The sequence below is a fragment of the Peromyscus leucopus genome, chromosome 16_21 (assembly GCF_004664715.2).
Source record: "Peromyscus leucopus breed LL Stock chromosome 16_21, UCI_PerLeu_2.1, whole genome shotgun sequence".
Classification (NCBI taxonomy): domain Eukaryota; kingdom Metazoa; phylum Chordata; class Mammalia; order Rodentia; family Cricetidae; genus Peromyscus; species Peromyscus leucopus.
In genome coordinates, this window is record NC_051084.1 from 8,849,214 (window position 1) to 8,871,032 (window position 21,819).

At 51.2% G+C, this 21,819-nt stretch overlaps 2 protein-coding genes across 2 annotated transcripts; one reads left to right on the forward strand and one right to left on the reverse strand.

Annotated features, from left to right (window-relative positions):
* Positions 1-18: 18 nt before the first annotated feature.
* Tap1 (transporter 1, ATP binding cassette subfamily B member) lies at positions 19-11,874 on the reverse strand. The gene is made up of 11 exons (XM_028861014.2): positions 10,938-11,874; positions 10,088-10,202; positions 9,815-9,945; positions 8,598-8,803; positions 7,888-8,085; positions 6,191-6,319; positions 5,463-5,651; positions 4,552-4,725; positions 4,045-4,207; positions 3,369-3,505; positions 19-716 (listed from the first exon to the last, which is right to left on the reverse strand). Exons 1-11 carry the CDS (start codon positions 11,461-11,463, stop codon positions 507-509), a joined length of 2,178 nt encoding a protein of 725 aa, XP_028716847.1. The 5' UTR covers positions 11,464-11,874; the 3' UTR covers positions 19-506.
* An 81-nt stretch (positions 11,875-11,955) lies between these two features.
* On the forward strand, positions 11,956-17,142 carry Psmb9 (proteasome 20S subunit beta 9). Its single transcript, XM_028861017.2, has 6 exons — positions 11,956-12,111; positions 13,732-13,799; positions 14,822-14,953; positions 15,442-15,571; positions 15,953-16,094; positions 16,848-17,142. The coding sequence occupies exons 1-6, from the start codon at positions 12,052-12,054 to the stop codon at positions 16,973-16,975; spliced, it is 660 nt and encodes a 219-aa protein (XP_028716850.1). The 5' UTR covers positions 11,956-12,051; the 3' UTR covers positions 16,976-17,142.
* Positions 17,143-21,819: the final 4,677 nt, after the last annotated feature.

The following is a 21,819-nucleotide window of genomic DNA, read 5'->3' on the forward strand; positions in this document are numbered from 1 at the left end:
CTGAGAAACAGGAGAAGCCACAGTACAAAACACCAATTTTATTATAAATATCAAGAGCCCACGGGTTATCCATAGGCCAGCCTGTGCCTTTGGTTAATTACAAGCTGCTCATCTTTCCTCTCGTACATTTTGGGCGTTTCTTCTCATAGGTTCCAACACCACATAAACCAAGTTTGTTGGTGCATGCTGTGATACCAGATAGCACCAGGAGAGTGGAGGCCGGAGAATCAGGAGTTCAAGGTCTTAGATGCAAGTTTAAGGTCAGCCTGAGGGGCCTGAAACCCAGTCTAACTAAGGGGCAGAGGCGGGGGTAACATTCATGGTTAATTCTGGCCATCTCCTACGTGTTACATTTTATCTTGTATGTAACCAAAGCCTTGGCGCCTCAACCCCCTGGTCAATGGGTGTGGTGCTGTCTTTGCTCCCAGGTTCTCCGCCACACAGAGCAAAGGACAACGGAGGACAATGGAGGAGGGCAGTGCGTAGTGGGCAGCTCCGGAAGCCTGTCAGTCCGAAGGAGCCGCAAGAGCCTCCACCATGGCCCGGTAGCACCCTCCACTCTTCTCCATGAGCTGCAGGTGGGTGCCCTGCTCGCAGACAGAGCCTTCTTTGAGAAAGAGGATGTGATGAGCCTGCTCCGCCAGGCTGAGCTGCTGCGTGATAAGCAGCACCGTTGGAGGAGCCCGCCCCGGGCTCTCATACAGGAGCTGCTGGACCTGCAGAAACACAGACCTTACAGGGCAGGGGCCTCTGGACTTCCAGGGCTGGGACACACTGTCACCTGCCAACACCCCACCCCACCCCCAAGGATGCTGATGGTCCTGGTCCGAGTGCTTCTCTCCAAACCCTTGTTCTGTTGAGGCCCCTTCGCAAGAGGCGGCCCAGATGCACAAAAGCACAACATGGAGGGAATTGAGCAGTTGCTCATCCCCCATAATAGTCTACCCATGAGCTGGGAAATGTTAATTTATTTTTAATTTCTTCTTCTCTCATATATCACATCCCAACTGGTTTCTCCTCCCTCCTCTCCTCCCAGCCCCTCCTCTCCACCTCCCCGCTCCTCCATCCACTCCTCCTCTGTTTCCCTTCAGAAAAGGGCTGGCCTTCCAGAGATAGCAACCAAACATGGCATATCAAGTTGCAATAAGACTAGGGTTGCCTCGTTCAGCCTTAACATGTGGGAATTTTTTTTATATCCAAGAGTATATATTAATTTATGCTTTGAGAATTTCATCCATGTATATGATGAAATATAATCAAATCACCTCCCATTTCCCTCCTCTCCACCCCCAGGACCCACCCCACACATCCCCTTCCCTACTGCATACATCTTTTTAATAACCCCTAATAAACTGAGGACTTTTATATTATTTAAAGAAATTTAACTTCAGAGCTGGAGAGATGTTGCAGAATATTCCTCTACACTGTGTGAAGATGTGTCACCGTGATTGGTTTTAATAAAGAGTTGAATGGCCCTTTCCTAGGCAGGAAGAGGTTAGGTGGGACTTCTGGGGACAGACAGAACTTGCAGAGGAAGACAGCAGAGTCGCCTGTGAGATGGAGAGGAAGCAGGGTGGGCAGCACAGAGTAAAGGTAACCAAGCCACGTAGAAGAATGTAGATTAAAAGATATGGGTTAATTTAAGTTATAAGAGCTAATTAGAAACAAGCCTAAGCTAAGGCCGAGCTTTCATAATTAAAAATAAGTCTTCAAGTCTTTTTTTGCGAGCTGGTGGCCCAAAGAATAATCGGTCTACAGAGAGACGACTCAGCAGTTAAGGCACTGGCTGCTCTCCCAAAGGACCCGGGGTTGAGTCCCAGCACCCACATGGTGGCTCACAGCCATCCATAACTCTAGTTTCAGGGGATCCAACACCCTCTTCTGACTTTCGAGGGCATTAGGCACTCATGTAATGCACATATATTCAGGCAAAATGCTCAGTACATAAAATAAATAAATGCTCATACACATAAAATAAATAAATCTAAAAAAAATAAAGAAAAATTTAACTTAGTAACGAAGAACATGAGAATTCAGGTAGGTGACTTGGATTTGGATCCACTGCTCAATAGCTGTGTGACTTTTAGAAGGTTGATCAAACTCTCTTAGTCTCTATTTTGCCATCCACAGAATAAGCAGAGCCAAGGACTCCCAATGGACATGGATGACTGAGTTCAAAGGGCAGGATGGCTCTGGTGCACAAAACAAGCCCAGCCCACATCGGCACTGTTGGGGCAGAGGCCCTTCTCACTGGTTCTGAGTGTCCTGGAGAAAAGCTAACGGGAACTGAGAATTCCAAAGACAGGTTTGAACAGTTACGTGATGGCGTGACTAACAGGATGAGCAACAGAAGCAAGATCCCACGGGACCGAGACCTTAGGAAGATGGTGCAGCAGGGTAACCCTGCCCTCTGCAGCAGGGTAACCCCGCCCTCTGCAGCAGGGTAACCCCGCCTCTGCAGCAGGGTAACCCCGCCTCTGCAGCAGGGTAACCCCGCCCTCTGCAGGTAGCAGCAGGAAGACTGCCATGGCTCTGTGCTATGGATTATTTTAACTGGGCCAAGACGTGTTACATTTGTTTATGCTGCGGAATGTTAATTTAACTGTGTAAAGGTGTGTTACATTTGTTTATGCTGCATTTGTTTTTTTTTTTTTGTTTTTTTTTTTGGTTTTTTCGAGACAGGGTTTCTCTGTGTAGCTTTGCGCCTTTCCTGGAACTCGCTTTGGAGACCAGGCTGGCCTCGAACTCACAGAGATCCCCCTGTCTCTGCCTCCCGAGTGCTGGGATTAAAGGCGTGCGCCACCACCGCCCGGCCGCTGCATTTGTTTAATGATGTAAGGATGTGTGTTTAATTATGTAAAGATGTGTTACATCTGTTTCACCTTGCCTGCCTAAGGCACCTGACTGGTCTAATAAAAAGCTGAACAGCCAATAGCTAGGCAGAGGAGGGATAGGCGGGGCTGGTGGGCAGAAAGAATACATAGGAGGAGGAATCGAGGCTTGAAAAAAGATTGAGAGAGAAGGAGGAGAGAACGAGGGAGAAAGAGAGGGAGATGCCTGGGCCAGGCAAATAGACACCGAAGAAGCAGGAAAAGTAGGACATAGAGCAAGAAAAGGTAAAAAGCCTGAGGCAAAAGGAAGATAAAGAGAAACCGGTTAATTTAAGCTAAAAGAACTAGCCAGAAACGAGCCTAAGCTAGGCTGAGCATTCAGAACTAATAAGTCTCAGTGTCAGGGTGCCGGGTGGCAGCCACAAAAAGAAAGCCTGCTACTCCTCTGAGGCCAGGATGGTCTTCAAACTGAGTTCCAGGCCAGCCAAGACTATAGCCAGACGGTCTCAGAAAGACAGGTGAAGATTAGAGCCTTACCCGTAGCTGGTTACTGGCATCCAGGGCACTGGTGGCGTCATCCAAGATGAGCAGGCGTGGCTTCCGGATCAAGGCTCGGGCCAAGGCCACTGCCTGTCGCTGACCCCCTGACAGCTTGTTCCCAGTCTCACCCACCTCTGCAGACAAGAGACCAGCTGAGATGTAGATAGGTGTGTACACACACAAGCACACACCTGTATACACACGCACACACACACATTCACACAGAGAGACACACATTCACACACATGCAGACACTCTCTCACACATACATACAAACATTCACATAAACACCCACATTCACACATAGAGACACATTCATACAGAGAGAGACACAGTCACACACAGATTCTCTCTCACACAAATACACATTCACACACACATATGCACAGACACATTTACACCTAAATGCACACTCACACAAACACATACACTCTCACACACAATTTCTCTCTCTCTCTCTCTCTCTCTCTCTCTCACACACACACACACACACACACACACACACACACACACACAACAGAGGAAGCTGGAAGGGAGGCCCTGAGAAGGTGGATAGAGTTCTGAGGATGTGAATCACAGAAACACGACTTTCAACTACATATTGAAGTCCAAAGGGAGGGGGAATCGAGTAATAAAGCAGGGTTATCGGAGTCTGGAGGTGAGATGGAGATACCTGTGTCATAGCCCTGAGGGAGTCTGGAGATGAAATCGTGGGCTCCAGACTTCATGGCCACAGCTGTGATTTCCTCCATGGTTGGATTCCGGGTCAGGCCATAGGCAATATTTTCTCGAAAACTTCTTCCAAATAGCAGTGGCTCTTGTCCCACCGCGGCCACCTAAGGTGAAATGGGAAGAGCCATAGACAGGAAACACAGGAGTGTCACTGTCTAGGGACTGCAGACTCACAGGCAAGTACACACCTTCAATCATGTGTCCTACAGACTCACAAACGAGTGCACACCTTCAGTCATGTGTCCTACAGACTCACAAGCAAATGCACACCTTCAGTCATGTGTCCTGCAGACTCACAAGCAAGTGCACACCTTACAGTCATGTGTCCTGCACACGGCCCCCACTCTGCCCATGACTGCCTGCATCCCCAGCCTTCAGCAAGAGTTTTCACTGAGAATGTTCTCCTGGCTTGATCTCCTCCCCTCCTCCACACTCCCTCCTTGCTCACCTGAGTGTGCAGGTAGTGGTGGTCATACTGGACCAGGGGCTGGCCGTCCAGCAGCAGCTGGCCCCCGGTGGGCTGGTACAGATTCTGCAGCAGGGCAGCCACGGTGCTCTTCCCAGACCCATTGGGTCCCACCAACGCTGTCACCTTCCCAGGATGCAGTGTGAAGGTCAGGCCCTGGAGGCCAGAGAAGCACATGGTGAAAAGCTCCTCTGGCCTAGAGCTGGTCACTGTACTCGGTGTACAACATGGCACATTACCCAAAAGGAAAAATGGGAGAATACACAGCCGTCCCTGGCCTCTGTGTGCATGGACTTCTGGGATGACCCACCAAAGGAGAGAGAGGGGCCGGGGCAAAGGAATGGGCAAGAAGCGTCCCTGGGGAGTTAAAACTGGAGGGTGGAGGCTGAGCATTCCCCCCAGGAAGCAGACATCACATCTGCATCACAAATGGAAACTGGAGTCACATGTTGCCCTGCCAACTCCTTTGTTATAGGAGCTTTCTCTTAAATTTTTTTAGATTTATTTATTTAATTTTACGTGCATGACTATTTTTCCAGTATGAATGCACGCATGCCATGTTCATGCCTTATGCCCACAGAAGTCAAAAGAGGGTGTTGGATCCCCCTGGAACTGGAGCAGGTGGTTGTGAGCCACCATTTGCATGCTGGGAATTGAGCTGGGGTCCTCGGCAAGGGCAGCACATGCTCTTAGCCACAGAGCCATCACTCGAGCCCAGAAGCCTTCTCCTTGAAGCCTCTTCTCCATACCACTGGAAAACCAAGCCCATGCTTGGGTTGGGGTGATGTATAAACACATGGTTCTCATTGGCGCCTTTGAGGGCTAGGGAGGACCTGGGCAGTTAGTAAGAGGAGAGAAGAGGCGAAGGTGGGATTCAGGATTGGTGGCAGTACCTGAAGCACCTGGACATCGGGATGGTTTGGATAGGCAAAGGAGACGTTTTGAAACTCAACAAGACCTTCCATGTTTGAGGGTGCCAACGAGCCACTGAGTGAAGAGCAAGGAGTCCGGTCCAGGTATTCAAATATTTTCTCTGAAGAGCCCACGGCCTTAAGCATCCAGGGATAGGAGGAGAGCAGACCCTGCAGAGTAGAGTGGAGGGTGGGTGGGAACTGAACGGACCTTGACGGCAGGTGGGAGGGCTAACCCGCTTGATAGCATTCTGTGCTGGGAAGAGGCAGAGAATCGCAAAGACAGCCACATACAGCCATGGGCAGGCAGAGACAGCCAATGGCAGGCAGAAACCTCCAATGGGCAGGCAGAGACCTCCAATGGGCAGGCAGAGACAGCCAAAGACCTCCAATGGGCAAGCAGAGACAGCCAATGGCAGGCAGAGACAACCAATGGCAGGCAGAGACAGCCAATGGCAGGCAAAGACCTCCAATGGGCAGGCAGAGACAGCCAATGGGCAGGCAGAGACAGCCAAAGACCTCCAATGGGCAGGCAGAGACAGCCAATGGCAGGCAGAGACAGCCAATGGCAGGCAGAGACCGCCAATGGGCAGGCAGAGACCTCCAATGGGCAAGCAGAGACAGCCAATGGCAAGTAGAGACCGCCAATGGGCAGGCACAGACAGCCGAGGCACTGCAGGGAGGGGAAAGGAGAAGTGGCAGGGACTCACCTGAACAGCGTGGGTGAACTGCAGCTGATACAGAACAAAGGAGACAAGGTTCCCGCTGCTAACAGCCCCTCCGGTCACCAGCTGCCCACCGATGTACAGGATTCCCACCTTCAGCAGCATTCCCGAGATCTACGGGGAAACCATGCGATAAAACGGACTGGAAAGGTCACAAGTGTGTTCTCCGAGAAATGAGAGACAGGGAGAAAGGAGGGATCAAGGATCAGATTTGAACACAGCTCAGGGAGTCCTCCAGGTCCTCATCACCATCGTCTCCTTGTTTGAGGAACATTTGACTCTTTTAAAAAGACTCATTTTTACAATTTTAAGTTATATGTGTGTGTATGTCTCTGTGGGTATGTGCACATGAGTGTAGGTGCCCACAGAAGCCAGAAGAGGGCATCAGAACCCCAGGAGCAACAGTTTCAGGCGGTTGTGAGCTGCCCTACATAAGTGCTGGTCATCTGGAAAAGCGGTCTGTGCTCTTTTTTGTATTTTGTTTTGTTTTGTTTTTTGAGACAGGGTTTCTCTGTGTAGCCCTGGTTGTCCTGGAACTCTCTCTGTAGACCAGGCTGGCCTTGAACTCACAGAGATCTGCCTGCCTCTGTCTGCCTCTGCCCTCCAAGTGCTGGGACTAAAGGCGTGCACTCTTTATTTATTTATTTATCTATTTTTGGTTTTTCAAGACAGGGTTTCTCTGTGTAGCTTTGGTGCCTGTCCTGGATCTTGCTCTGTAGCCCAGGCTGGCCTCGAACTCACAGAGATCCACCTGGCCCTGCCTCCCGAGTGCTGGGATTAAAGGCGTGCGCTCTTAACAGCTGAGCCATCAGCTTGTTCTGACATCAAGAGCCTCTGTGAATGAGCTTATTATTCCTTTCTTGTTGCTGTTTTGGTTTTTTAATTTACTTTTTTAAAAACTACATTTATTTACTTGTTTATATGTGAGTGGACGTTAGGGTGCACCTTGTGGAGGTCAAAGGACAACTTATCTCCTTCCATCGTGTGGGTTCCAGAGATAGAACTCAGGTCATCCGGTTTGGCAGCAGGCATCTTTACCTCCTGAGCCATCTCACGGCCCTCACTCCCCACATCATGGCCCATGATGTCTGGGAACTCACAGCAATCCTCCTGCTTTTGCCTGAGTACTGGGATTACAGGTGTGAATCAACACATCAGTTTTTATTCCCATTTTTCTAACCAGGGAAACAGCCTCAGAAAAAGGTAACATGTGTGGTCACGGAGCTGACTGATGGCAGGATCAGTAATGTGTGTGGTTACGGAGCTGATTGATGGCAGGATCGAGCCTGGAACCGCTGGTTACTGCTTTTAGTTGTCATTGTTACAGATGCCCCTGGCCACTGGCCTCTGGCACGTCTCGTGGCTCCCACTAGCTCACACACGCAGTGCCAGCATGAGGCACACACAGCACAGGAATGTGTGGCTTTCTGAGTGGCAAAGGAAAGACCTGGAGCCGGGAGAGTGGTGTCTCTCACACACAAGTCGAGTGGACTCCATGTGTCTCTGTGGAAGGATGCTTCCCAGCACCACAAAACATGGAGGGAATTAAGGACAGAGAGTAGAGTGATCGAAGACCCGGAGTCAATCACTTCCCACTGGAGGAGGAACAGAAGTAGGGTTGGGAAATAGTAAAATCAAGACATGTTGGGACAAAGAAGTGACATTCGTCTCCAGGTACTCACACTTATGGTCCAGAGTTCGGCCACATAGGCCAAGGCCTCCTTCTTGTTGAGAGTCTTCATCTCCTCCTGTTTCTGCCGAAACTTCTGGGCCTCTCCCTCCTCGTTGGCAAAGCTCCGCACGGTAGGCATCGCGGACAGGGCCTCGATGGCCACCTGCGTGGACTCCGCTAGAGACTCCTGTACCTTCACTTGCAGTGACTGTGGAAGACACGGAGCAGAGACTTCACACAGGGCGTGCAAATGAGAAGGAACGCCAATACCTCGGTTACCTACATGGAGATTAACGTCAGCAGCCAGAGGGACAGATCGAGGAGAAAGGTCTACAGCCATGCTTCTAGGTTTTTGTAAGATTTATTTTCAATTGTATGTATGTGTGTGCATTATGTATGTATAAGTATCCGTGGAGACCGGAAGAGAGCATCAGACTACAGACCACTGTGAACTGCCTGGTGTGGATGCTGAGAACCAAACTCAGATCCTCTGGAAGAACAGCCAGCATCCTTCACCCTGAGCTGCCTCTCCAACCTGGATCCAATTCATAAGGACAGGTTGTGGCCAGAAGTTAGAGAGAAGGCAGAGAACAGGCTGCGGATGCAGGGCAGTGTGGAGCCAGAGGCAACAGGGGCTCGGGATGATGGAGAAGCAGAGAGAAGTCGCACTGAAAGCAATCTAGGAGAAACAGCGTGGGAGCTGAGGACCTGAGCACGTACCTGGTACACTTTCCCCAGCTTCTGAGGCAGAAGGAAAAGCAGGGGCAGGGCCAGCAGGGTGACCACAGTGAGGTGCAGTGACCCCCAAAACATGACCGCCAGGAGACACAGGCCTCGCCCCAGGTACCACATCAGCAGGTTCAGCTTGTCACTGATAGATTCACACACCTTGGATGTGTCCTCAGTTACCCGAGATGTGATGGAACCTGCCACATTGAGGACGTGAGAGACAGTGAGAGACAGTGGTTCACAGAGACAAGAGGAGATAACAGACAACAGGACACCAGGGTGGCCATGTCAGCATCCTGAGGAGGCTGCAGCCAGCAGGGGCAGGAGCTTGGGTAGCTGTGGGAACTTCAGTGCAGGGAAAGAGAAAGGAAAGCTCTGGTGGACCTGCGTGGACCTATAAAGAAGCTGATGGAGCTGGGTGTGGGTGTGGTGGCACACACCTTTAATCGCAACACTCTAGGGCGGGGGTAGGGGGAGGCAGTCAAGGTCAGCCTGGTCTACTAGTTAGTGAATTCCAGGCCAGTCAAGGCTACACCCTATCTTGAGAAAGAGGGGGGAAAAAAAACAGTTGATGGAATGTGAATATCTAGATCCCCGAAAGCTTTCGGCTTCTAAAGACCATGCATATGCTGTGTGCGTCCTGCCGTTGGTCAAGTAGACATAGAGAGAAAAGAGCTGCTCCCAAGAAAGCAGTCCAGGGGTCCACTGGGAAAGGGAGACCCTGGGGTCGAGCCCCAGTGTGTCTGCCTTTGCGGGTCTCCTCCTTTTAAAATGAGGTGTGGGACATCGCAGCCTCCGGCTTTCCAGGGTTTGAGACTGTGGTTTCTACGGGGAGTCTCTGCAGAGACTATTTCTCTTTGAGTAAAGAGGACAATGCTTTGCTCCATTTTAGATACATCATGAATAAGGAGGCTTGAGAAGTCGCTCAGCTGGTAGGATTTTTGCCTAACATACAAGCCCTGGATTTTAAGACAGGATGGTGTAGCCTAGGCTGGCCTCAGATTGACTATGTGGGTGAATGGCTTTGAACTTCAACCTCTATCTCCTGCCTCCTTCTCCCAAGTGTTGGGATTGCCACACCCCCTTTATATGGGGCTGGGGATTGACCTGGGCATGCGTGTGTACATGTTTATAAAGGAGGGGCAGCTGAGAGTGTGTGTGGATATACACAGATTATGTTATACAAATGAAAAAGTTCCGTGAGATACCTGCTGGGTTCTGCAGGAAAAACCCTGTCTCCTGGTGAAGGACAGCCCGAAACACCTCTCCATGGGCACGGCAGTGCATGTGGCCTATGGTGATGTTGTAGATACCGTCGCCAGCAAACTCCAGCACTGTACTAGAGTGTCGGAGAGATGGAAGGAGGGTCAGGTGTGTCCTCCCTGGGACAGAGTCCCAGATCCCTGCAGAAGTATGCTCAAACAACAGTCCCAGCATCCTGTCCCCTCTGCTCCGGGGATCCCCGTTCCCATCCTCCACACCTGGCTATGGTGAGAATGGACATGAGCCATATGTTTCGAGAAAAATTAGGAGCTGCCTTATCCTGAAGAATCCAGTCAGTGATGCGGCCGGTGAAGAAAGGAATGGCCATTTCCCCTGGGGAGAGAGAGGAGATATCTCAGTCACATGCGTTCCGAGCACACCCCTTAGGATCTCCCCCTGCCCCTCTCCCTTCACCACTGTCCAGAAAGCCGGAGCAGAGCTCCCCGACAGAGGCCTGTTCGGCTACATCAAACTTTTCCAGGACTAATCAAGAAAGATGGCAGTTAGCAGGGCTTGAGACACAAGCCTTTAATCCCAGCCCTGGGAGGCAGAGGCAGGCAGATCTCTCTGGGTTTGAGGCCAGCCTGGGCTACATTGTGAGATCAGGACAGCAGAACCACATAGAAAGACCGTCTCAAAGGGGAAAAAGGAAAGAAAGAAAGAAAGAGAGAGAGAGAGAGAGAGAGAGAGAGAGAGAGAGAGAGAGAAAGAAAGAAAGAAAGAAAGAAAGAAAGAAAGAAAGAAAGAAAGAAAGAAAGAAAGAAAGGAAAGAAAGAAAGGAAGAAAGAAAGAAAGAAAGGAAGGAAGAAAGGAAGAAAGAAAGAAAAAGAAAGATGACGGTGTAGAGAGAAACCCTCACACTGGGCTGTGATGTGATGAGCTTCTGCTCCCAGGAAGACCCCGTCCCCAGCACAGCTCCCTCTCGGGCCAGGGTCCTTCCCTTTCAGCCTAGGTTGCCTCCTTAGGCTCTGACACTTCCCGGGAACACTGTATCTTCCTCCCTGCCCGTTGCCCTGGGTTCCTGCCCTGTCCCCTGTGGCCTGCTCTTTCGCCCTGAGCCCCTCTTACCAACACAGGAGAGGATCAAGAGAACCAGAACCAGGTGGAGGCGCCGCTTTTCGGAACCCAGGAAGCCTAGCAGCCGACGCACCATGTCTCCAGCGCCCCCGCGGCCGCTGGGCGCCCAGAGGCTCCCCAGCTTGTGCCACAGGGCGGCTGCCGGCAATGCTGCCACATAACTGAGAACGAACGCGTCGAGGCGACTGCCCCAGTGCAGTACTCCAGCGCTGTCACCCTCCCGGAGTGCTCCCCAGGAGGCCAGCTCGCGGAACGAGGCAAGTCCCGGCTGGGCCAACCCCAGCGCCGCTGCCAGCGGCTGCAATGCAGCCATCCATCCATGGGCTCCCGTGGTGACCCCGAGGACCCCGCGGACTCCCAGCCCCAGGATGGCCCAGCGACTGAGGCCCACAGCCCAGACCCGGAGCAGCGGCACCTCCGGAACCAGCAGGGAGAAGATCTCCGGGAGCCCGGGCCGCAGCAGCAGCCAGTCGGCCAACAGCAGCAGCGCGGCCGCCACCCAGGCGAGCGCAGCCATCGAGCGCGCTGTCCAGGGTCTGGTCCCAGCCTGGGACTCTCGGCGTCCGCGCTGCACAGGAGTCTCCACGGGAGGGAAGAAGGGCGGGCTGGCGGCGTGCGCGGAAAGTCCCGGACGCCGGCTGGAGCTGGTGGCGCTGACCAGAAGTGCAGGCGTTTAGAGGAAGGAGAAACCGAAAGCCGCCGCCTAATCACTAGACACGCCCCCCTTCTGGGACCCGCCTGTCCGGGCTGGCCTGCTCCGGCTGTTCTGGAAGCTGCCGCTGAAGTCAGATCTGAATTTCTGGCTAGCGGCCCTGGCGCCCTATGTTCTTCTCCATCAATCCCATTCTCCTCGCCTTTCCCAGACTTCTTCCCATGCTTGCAAGAATTTTCCCTCCCCAAACCCAACCCCAGCTTCAGGGCGGGACCCTCAGTCGTCACTTGTCTCCGGGCAGATCTGCGCTGCTCAGGTTGGCGAAGGGCGCCAAGTGCCCGGTAGAAGTGCCCGCCCCTCGCAGGGTGATGGGGCGGGGCCGCCGGCTGCAAGCGGGGAGCGCCCGGCGAGGCGAGCGCGGCGGATTGGAAAGCCGAGCTCCGCTCTGTCAGGATGCTGCGGGCAGGAGAACCTACCGCTGGCTTGTTCCGGACAGGAGAAGTCCACACCGGGGTAATGGGCTTGGGGGGGGTGAAAGTCAGCGGGTGGGGTGACCAGGGAACCCGAAAGCTCTGGGAAGTGAACCAGGAGACTGAGACTTAGGAAGCTCGTTGTCGCCCAGCGCTTGCGCTCCACAGTGAACGTAGGGTATCCCGGCTCCGAAGTGTGGTGTCCGGGGGGTCTGTGGAGGGCTCCGCAGGCGAAGCTAGTGGGAAGGTGCGTACTTTGGCTCGAGCTGGAATCATCTAAGGGAAGTTGCTACAAAGTGCTTTCGCTTTCACTCTGGTCCGCGCAGTGGGGGCCAAATCCAGTGAGGGGCTTGAGGACCCTGCAAAGAGGTGCTGAGAAAGTGTCCCGGGTGAAGCACCTGGGTGAAGGTAACACCAAGGCTCCATTGAGAAGGACCTACATACACATCAGAGAGATCTTTGCGTAACCTGGGCTCTGATAACCTCCACCCTGAGCGAGGACAAGCTCCCTGGCGCCGGGGTTGGGGGAAGGGGGTGATGATCGGTGGTCCTCCTTGGTCCAGGTGCTGCCCTGTCCCCCCACACACACCGTGTTCGCCCCCACCCCCGCATTCCCATGCTCGCAGGAGAACTTTGCCCCGGCCTAGGAGCCTGGGAGGAGATGGAAGCTGGTGTCTGCTCTCTGAAAGCCACCAACCCCACTCCTTGCGTGGTTTGGGAGAGCAGCTGCTAAAATCGAGTGGCCATTTCTAGGTTTTTATTTGTGATCAGTACGTCAGAAAGCACACTCAGGTGCCGGGTCCCTGGAGATCAGAGTGAGGTGTGGAATGGCCAGAAAGGTTGGGAAAATCTCCCCTCGATGCCATGGAGCAGTGGGAAGAAGTCAAATTAATCAAGGGTTCAGAGTGAGAGCTGCGTGAGCTTGGAAAACTCATTCTCCCGAGTCGGTTTTCTCAGTGCAACCGAGCAAGGGTCTCTAAGGTGCCTTTTAGCTCAAAGGGTGTGAGGGAAGTAGACGTGTCCTCTTCCTCCTTCACTTTTCCTTAATCCTCTTCTTGACCTGGAAAAAACTTGGCTCTCCAGCAGCCCCTTTCCTGGCTGCAGAGAAAGTCCCTTAAAGGAGACTTTCTGCTTTCTCTTAGCGATCCTTGCAGCTTCGCCCAGTCAGCTCCTGGCCGTGTTAACCGCTGGCCTCTCCTGTGTCCCTTGTTCAGTAACCGTAAGAACCCACTCCTGATTAAGTGAGGGTGCAGGGGAGAGATCCCGGACCAAGAAAGGCCCGGCCTTGTGACACAGTAATTCACCTGTGCCGTGCGCACTGGACAAGCAGTGGAGACAGTCCTGTCGCTGGCGGCCTCTTCCTGTCCTGCTCTCCCTCTCAGAGGGGGAACCGGTCCTTGCTTCTCTGTCTTCAGGGTGGGTGGGTTACACTCAGGGAAGCTGGGGCCTGGGGAGGTGGCTCTCTGTGCTGTACCACAGCCACGCTGTGACCGTTCCCTGCAGCTGGATACAACAGCACAGACCACAGAGCAAAGGAAGCTCAGACCTGAAGAACTATGTGACCTTGAGTCAGTCACCTCCCGCCACTGCCATTTCATCTTCCTTACGATGAAGGGTTGAGGCGCTTCTTGCTCTGACATTTCATCTCTGTGTCTCTCTGCAGACAACCATCATGGCGGTGGAGTTTGACGGGGGTGTCGTGGTGGGTTCTGATTCCCGGGTGTCGGCAGGGTGAGTCTCACTAACGCGCTAGGTGTTGGGAAGGAGGCTGGAGGCCCCACATTCACCTTTTGCTTCCCAACTTCTGGACAGTATGGTAACCATCCAGGAAATGGAGCTGAACTTCCCAGGAAGCTATCATAGTGCAATGTGTGGGCAAGGACCTGCAGGTCTGAATGTTTTGTAGCTTAACGGACATAAATCGTGCCTCAGAGGGACACAGGGTAGATTGTAGTGGGCCTCTGCCATCTGCACTTAGGATAAAAAATAGTTTTGTCAAGCAGGTGTCTCACTCTTATGCCACAGTTTGAACTGGATTTGCTTGGTCTCCCCTCCTGACCAGTTTCCTCACACGTAAGCGAGGCCGTGGGAGGACATCACTGCTGTTTGTGCCGGGGTCTGTAGAAATACCAGAGCCCTCAAGGTGGTCAATAGCCAAGAAACGCCAGTGAGAGGCACATTTTTCTCCCTTTTTCACTTCTTTTTTTGAGAAAGGGTTTTTAGCCCTGGCTGTCCTGGGACTCACTCTCTAGACCAGGCTGGCCTCGAACTCAGAAATTCCTCTGCCTCCTGAGTGCTGGGATTAAAGACGTGCACCACTACCACCACCTGGCTCAGAGGCACATTTTTCTTAATTAGGTGTTCTTTTTGCTGTTTTACCATAAAATACAAGTCTTTAAAAGTCTAGATTGGCGGGGGGCGGGGGGTGTTTAGAGTCTAGAGTCTCCTGTAGCCCAGGTTGGCCTCAAACTTGCTATGCAGTTAAACTGGCCTTGAACTCCTGATCCTCCTGCCTCACCTCCTGGGTGCCACCGTGCCCGCCTTGTGCCTGGACGGCTTAGTGCCTGCCTGGCAGGGACTACGCCACCTGGGCCGTATCCCCAGCCCAGTCCGCCTAACTGTGGTTAGCGCGGCGAGTCACTTAGCCGACACAATGCCTTTCTGCTTTTTCTGCCTCAACCCAAGCATTGCGAGCATGGAGCGTCGCTGTTCTTTTGTCAGACCAGCTTGAATGTTTGGCTCCTTCCCGACAGAGAAGCCGTGGTGAACCGGGTGTTTGACAAGCTGTCGCCTCTGCACCAGCGCATCTACTGTGCCCTCTCTGGCTCCGCTGCTGACGCCCAAGCCATAGCCGACATGGCCGCCTACCAGCTGGAGCTGCACGGGTACAAAGTGCCCGGGGTCCTCACTCCCCTCCCAGCAAAACTCCCCGGCTCCGTGGGGACGAGTGTCCTGCTTCTGCAGAGAGGAAATCACAGTAGCGACTCTGTCTCCCCCCGTGGAGGCTTGGAAAGTGCATGTCACTGCCCTGATATAGGAAATCAGGAAGAAGATGACAATTTGGCCCACTCCTAATATCAAGCAGTTGCCATATGAGAAATCAAGGTCATTGGGGCGGAAGTAAGGCTTATCTGCTTTTACCCATGAGGGTAGGGCCCTTAGAGTCCAAGGAGGGAGTTGGAAGGTGGAGCAGAGAAAAGGAGGGTGAGCCGCTGAAGGCCTCTGACTGGTCATGTCTCCCTGGACACATGGGAGAGAAGCGCAGTCTGCTGAAGCTGCAGGTTCAAGTGTGACTTGGCAGAGAGGGTGACCGTGGTGACAAGGGTGGGACTTGGAACACTGTACTGACCCTTACTCCCAATGTCCTCTTCAGGTTGGAACTGGAGGAGCCGCCCCTTGTTCTGGCTGCCGCAAATGTAGTAAGGAATATCACCTACAAGTACCGTGAGGACTTGTCGGCGCATCTCATGGTAGCTGGCTGGGACCGACGTGAGGGGGGCCAGGTAAGTGCCCCTTCCTGGTCTCGGGGGTTCCCCACTCCTCTCTTCAGAGACATGAAAGTCACTTGTCATTCTGCCAACGTGGTCCACAGGCAGTTCCTCTAAAAGCATACCACATGTGTGGCGACACAGGCCTTCAGTGCCAGCACTCGGGAGGCAGGGGCACGAGACCTCAGTGAGTTTGAAGAACCTGATGTAGAGAGAGTTCCAGGCCAGGCAGGGCTACATAGTGAGGCTGTATTTCAAAACAAACATACATACATAAAACAAAGCAAACGCATATCACAGGCTCAGTTGTGGGGGTCCCAGGTCTTCATGCTCGCTGTCTCAGTGGAAGAGCCTGTGGGGTGATCCTCGACTCTGACTGCGGGAACCTCTCTCCAGGTGTATGGCACCATGGGAGGAATGCTGATCCGACAGCCCTTTGCCATCGGCGGCTCCGGCAGTACCTACATTTACGGTTATGTGGACGCAGCATACAAAGCAGGCATGACCCCCGAGGAGTGCAGGCGCTTCACCACCAACGGTAACTGGCCGGGTGAGAGGTGACTGGGGAGGGCGTGTGGACATGGGAAGAGAGTTGACTGTGAAGAATCAGAAAAGGAATACACGGGTGACCATCCCATGTCCAAGCTTTTAAAAAATATTTACTTTAATTATGTAAATGTACTTGAGTGTGTCTGTGTGTGGGTTTGTGCATGTGTATGTGGAGACAGAAGAGGATCCCCTGGAGCTGGAGTTATAGGCGGTTGTGAGTCGCCTGATGTGAGTGCTGGGAACCAAACTCACCTGGGTCCTCCGTAAGAACAGTGGGTAAGAACAGTGGGCGGTGCTCTTAACCACTGAGCCATCTCTCCAACCCCACCCTGCAAACCTGGGAACCATTTTAGAGTGAAAGGGAACAAGACGAATGTTAAAAGAGATGGCGCTCTGGAGCAGCTCTTGGGACTGCTTTGCGCAAACCAAGCAAGGGTACAAGATCACCATGGGAACCAGCGGGGTGCTAGGCCCGCGCTGCCCCCTGCTCCAAGCCAGCTCACAGGAATGACGGCTCACAGTTCAAGGATTTGGACAGTGCTTGATCTGTAGGTCACCTGAAGTAGAACGCGGTGGGGACATTTACAGTAGGGACGCGGGCAGATGCTGCTGACCGGACATTTCTGCAGGTGCCTCTGTCCGATGGGCTTTGGGGGAGATGCGCACACGGGTGGAAGGGAAGGGGAAGCGTGTTGAAGCTCAGCCATTTTCTGCTCCTCTCTCCAACGCGAACCCCCTGCAGCCATCGCTCTGGCCATGAACCGTGACGGCTCCAGTGGGGGTGTCATCTACCTGGTCACCATTACGGCTGCTGGCGTGGACCATCGAGTAATCCTGGGAGATGAGCTGCCAAAATTCTACGATGAGTGACTCGTCCCCAGACTTCCCTGTCATGGAACCAGACGCTGGTGTCGTGGACGGAAAGTGAAATGGGCATCAGAAAGAAACAGGGTGGGGAGCGGAGCTTCCTCCCCGACCCAGATAGCAGAGAGACCTTTTCATTCCTTTTTTAAAATAAACTTTATTATTAAAAAAAACTTGCAAATAAAAATAAATACAACATATAAATAAATAAACTGTAAATAGATAAAAAAAAATACCCAACACTAAAATTAACCCAATCCAAAGCCTTCACAACCCAATGAACTTCTATACTGTTAGAACTGGGAGTCAAAATGGAAACTGGGAAGCCTCACATTAAATTTCACACCTCATCATTCTTTACCCCAAAGTACAACATCTTCCCTCAAGAAAGGGAGCAGAGGACACTAGGAGAAAAGACCTCACAGAGGAGAGGTTACTGTGTCCTGAATTTTTTAATTCTTAAAGATTTATTTACTTTTACTATAGGTGTATTTTTTTACCTGCATGAACGTGTGCAGGTCCCCACAGAGGCCAGAAGAAGGGAAACTCTAGAACTGGAGTCTGCTTGTGAGCCACCATGTGGGTCCTCCAAAAGAACAGCCAGCCTTAACCACTGAGCCACCTCTCCAGCCCCTGGGTGGTTTTTTAAATATTGTAGACCAGGTGCTGAAGAGATGGCACAGTCAATAAAGGGCTGCCTGTGCACAAAAACATGGAGCCGGATTCCCAGCACCCACGCAGTAGCCAGGCACAGGGGCGCTTCCCCGGAACCTCAGTGCTGGGGGAGGCAGAAACAGACCCACATAACTCAATGGCCGAGCAAATCAATGAGCTCCAGGTCCAGTGAGAGACCCTGTGGAAAAAAGTCAAGTGAACAGTGACTGAGGAAGTCACCTGCTGTTGACTTCCTCTGCCCTCCACATGCACACAAGATAAACAATTTTTAAAAATAATGCAAATCATAAAAGTCCTCACATGACCGCTGGGTGTAGCTCAGATGTAAAGCTTGAAAAAGGAAGATGAGGGGTTGGGGATTTAGCTCAGTGGTAGAGCGCTTACCTAGCACGCACAAGGCCCTGGGTTCGATCCTCAGCTCTGAAAAAAAAAAAAAAAAAAAAAAAAAAAAAAAAAAAAAAAGACAAAAAAGGAAGATGAGATTTCACTCTCAGGCTCACAGGTGAGGGGACAGAACCCTTGTCCTTCGGCAAGCAGCTATCACAGGTGCCTCAGTAACCAAGTTAAACACAGCTCCTGGTTCCTGGTTCCCATCTTTGTGTGTCCCAAGGCAGGACCAACCGGCCCCTCATCCTCCTGTGGTCAAATGAAGCCTCGGTGCCCCTGAGATGGTTTGCGTCTCCAGTACACACTGTTATTTTGCTAATGAACAACTAAATGAGCAAGCATATTAAACTGAACCGTTGAAAGCTGAGCACACACATTCAAGGTACTCTGAATGGTCCCGTGCCTCTGGAAGGGGGTGCTTGTGGTGGGGTGTCTAAAATCACAATGCCTGGAGGTGCTTCTGGCCTTGCTGTTTAATTTATTTTGAAATTAAAATGTTAGTTTAAGAGCCTCTCTCCCATGATGGCCACTGAGAACTCTGGGTAGGTAGGTAGGAGTCACAAAGCAGGAACTGAAAGCGGCCAGCGATCGGAGAACTCCCAGCTTGCCCTGAAAATCAGCTGCAGGGCACAGCAGCTCAGCGGCTGCCAGGAAGGAGTCTCCCTGATGAGAGAAACTGAGAAGGGACCGCGGGCAGGACAGCGTGGGGACTCCGCAAGCTCGGTTAGCCTTGACCCCTCAAGCCTGTGACATGCCTGAACCAGCACCACACAGACCCCCAGAAACAAACTGAAATACAAACCTGCTTAAACTGGAATGCTTTGGTTTGCCTCTATCGATCAAATAACCGTATCATTACACCCTTCATTCCAAGAAACATCTACAGAGGCAGGCGGTTTAAAAAGCAGCTGTACAAAGGGGGGGGGGGGTAAGGGTAAGAAAATAAAGAAAGCCAAGGCTAAAACAAATACACAGCTGGGCGGTGGTGGCACACACCTTTAGTCCCAGCACTCGGAAGACAGAAGTGGGCAGATCTCTGAGTTCAAGGCCAGCCTGATCTACAGAGTGAGTTTCAAGACAGCTAGAGCTGTTACACAGAAAAACTCCGTCTCTAAACACAAACAAACAAACAAAAATACACAACATAAATGTCAAGAAATAACACAGCCAGCCAGATGACTCAGTGGGCCAAGGTGCTCGTCACCAATTCTAATGACTCAAGGTCTGTTCCCTGGACCCACACAGCCAAAGGAGAATTGCCGGCTCCTTGAAGTTGTCCTCTGAGCTCAGGGCACACATGCATCCTGCAACATAAATAAAAACAGTGTGGAACTGGCTTACACTAGCTGGCAGATCCGTGTAAAATACTGGAGAATATTGAAAGGCTGTTGTTAACCACTGGCAACATGATGTTATCTGCAGTGGAAATGTCTATCCTGTGGACATCAGAAACACTACAAGTTGGGATAAGTTCCTTTGAGTTCTCAAAGGGCTAATTTAACACAGTCTATCAACAGGCAACAGTTGGCTCTGAGCCACAAGGCAGTGGAAACAAAGAAAGAAAACCAGGCAGAAGACTAACAAAATTCTGCCTTTACATCTCTGTGGTAGTATTGTGTTCCCCAAAATATTGTGTACTCTAATAAATTTATCTGGGGTCAGAGAACAGACAGCCACTAGATACAAAGGCTAGAAAATGGTGGCACTCACACCTTTAATCCTAGCATTCCAGAGATAGAAATCCCTCTGGATCTCTGTGAGTTCAAGGCCACATTGGAAATAGCCAAGCATGGTGACACGCCTTTAATCCCAGAAAGCCAGCCTTTAATCCCAGGGAGTGGTGGTAGAAAGCAAAAAGATATATAAGGCGTGAGGATCAGAAACTAGAAGATTTTGGCTGGTTGAGCATTCAGGCTTTTGAGCAGTAATTCAGCTGAGACCCATTCCGAATGAGGACTCAGAGGCCTCCAGTCTGAGGAGACAAGACCAGCTGAGGATCCGGCAAGGTGAGATAGCTATGGCTTGTTCTGTCTCTCTGATCTACCAGCATTGACCCCAATAACTGGCCTGGAGTTTGATTTTATTAATAAGAACTTTTAAGATTCCTGCTACACATCTCCTTCCCAAATACCAAAAGCTACATTCAACTTTGGAAGCCACGCAAGACAGGAACTGAGGGGTTTGCACTGGTGTTAAAGCAATCTCTGGTCAATTTCAGAGAGCCAGGGTCCTGCCAACTGTGTCCTGTAACAACCCTGCAAGAGAATTAGAACACGGCAACAAAAGGACACTTAGAATCCTCATGCTTTGGAAACTAACAAATATTGGTAACAGAGACTTAAGACAAAAATCACAAATGAACTAACTCATTGGGAACTGTCTGGTAAAAATGTTATTTATCAAAACTGTTACATTGACCAATCCCAGCACCAGAGGGGCAGAGCAGACAGATCTCTTTGAGTTTAAGGCAGATCAGGAATAGACAGTGAGATCCTGTCTCCAAAACAAAAAAGTTCCATGTCCAGGAAAGCACAGGCTGTCTATAGGAAATGAAGCCACGTCTACAAGAAAGAGGCAACTGAAGGGGCAGTGTGATCTAAATGCATCGGATACTTGTCCTGGTCAGGGTGACTGTTGCTGTGAGGAAACACCATGACCAAAGCAACCTGGGGAGGAGAGGGTTTATCTGACTGACACCTCCACATCACTGTTCATCATCCAAAGAGGTCAGGACACAAGGCAGGAACCTGTCGGCAAGAGCTGATTCTGATGAGCCGTGGAGGAGTGCTGCTTACTGGCTTGCTCCCCATGACTTGCTCAGTCTGCTTTCTTATAGAACCCAGGACCATAAGCCCAGGGATGCCACCACCCACAATGGGCCGGGACTTCCCCTATCAATCACTAATTAAGGAAATTACTACAGGCTTGTCTACAGTCTGACCCTATGGAGTCTTTTTCTTAAGTCAACCTCTCAAGATGACTTCAGCTTGTTGGCACAAAACTATCTAGCACAATAAATATATGAAAATGTCCTTATGAGACACAGTGTTATGTACAAAAAAAATCACATGTCAAATTTTGTAGGATGTAGCTAAATCTGTACTTTGAAAGAATTGTATCCCTTCAAATACCCTCAAGATGGCTCAGTGGGTAACAGCATGTGCTGACCAAGCCTGATCATAAGTTTGATTCCTGGATTCTACACTGGAAAGAGAGGACTGACTCCAACTCTACACATGTGCTGTATCACACACAGTGCATGTGAGCACATACACACACACACACACACACACACACACACACACACCATCATCAATGCAAATAAAATAATTTTAAGAGAAAAATGTATTTTTATTATAACAAGATAAATTAGAAGTAAATGACCTAAAAATTCTCAAAAACCTGAGAAAGATCTGGAGCTGGTGATGCACACCTTTAATCCCAGCACCTAGAAGCAGAGGCAAGCAGATCTCTATTAGTTTAAGGCTAGCCTGGTCTGCATAGTGAGTTCCAGGCTAGCCAAAGCTACATAGTCAAACCTTGTCTCAAAAAAAACAAAGCAAATACCTGTGAAAGATGCTGGTCAGATGGCTTTGCAGGTAAAGTACTTCTTGCTCTTTCAGAGGACTCTGGTTTGGTCCCAGCACCCACATGGTGGCTCGCAACCATCTGTGACTCCAGTTCCAGGGCATCTGGCACCCTTTTTGACCTCCTGAGGCATTACACACATATGGTAAACATATCTAAACAGGCAAAGCACTCATCCACATACTGTTCTCACCAAGGGC

Excerpts from the sequence above, each read along its gene's own strand:
- Tap1 (XM_028861014.2), bottom strand. The coding sequence starts at position 11,463 with ATGGCTGCGCTCGCCTGGGTGGCGGCCGCGCTGCTGCTGTTGGCCGAC. Across the intron at positions 8,804-9,814 it reads TTTCCTGCAGAACCCAGCAG|GTTCCATCACATCTCGGGTA; the intron begins GTATCTCACGGA and ends TCAATGTGGCAG. Across the intron at positions 8,086-8,597 it reads AGCTGGGGAAAGTGTACCAG|TCACTGCAAGTGAAGGTACA; the intron begins GTACGTGCTCAG and ends TGTCTTCCACAG.
- Psmb9 (XM_028861017.2), top strand. The coding sequence starts at position 12,052 with ATGCTGCGGGCAGGAGAACCTACCGCTGGCTTGTTCCGGACAGGAGAA. Across the intron at positions 12,112-13,731 it reads CAGGAGAAGTCCACACCGGG|ACAACCATCATGGCGGTGGA; the intron begins GTAATGGGCTTG and ends GTCTCTCTGCAG. Across the intron at positions 16,095-16,847 it reads CAGGCGCTTCACCACCAACG|CCATCGCTCTGGCCATGAAC; the intron begins GTAACTGGCCGG and ends AACCCCCTGCAG.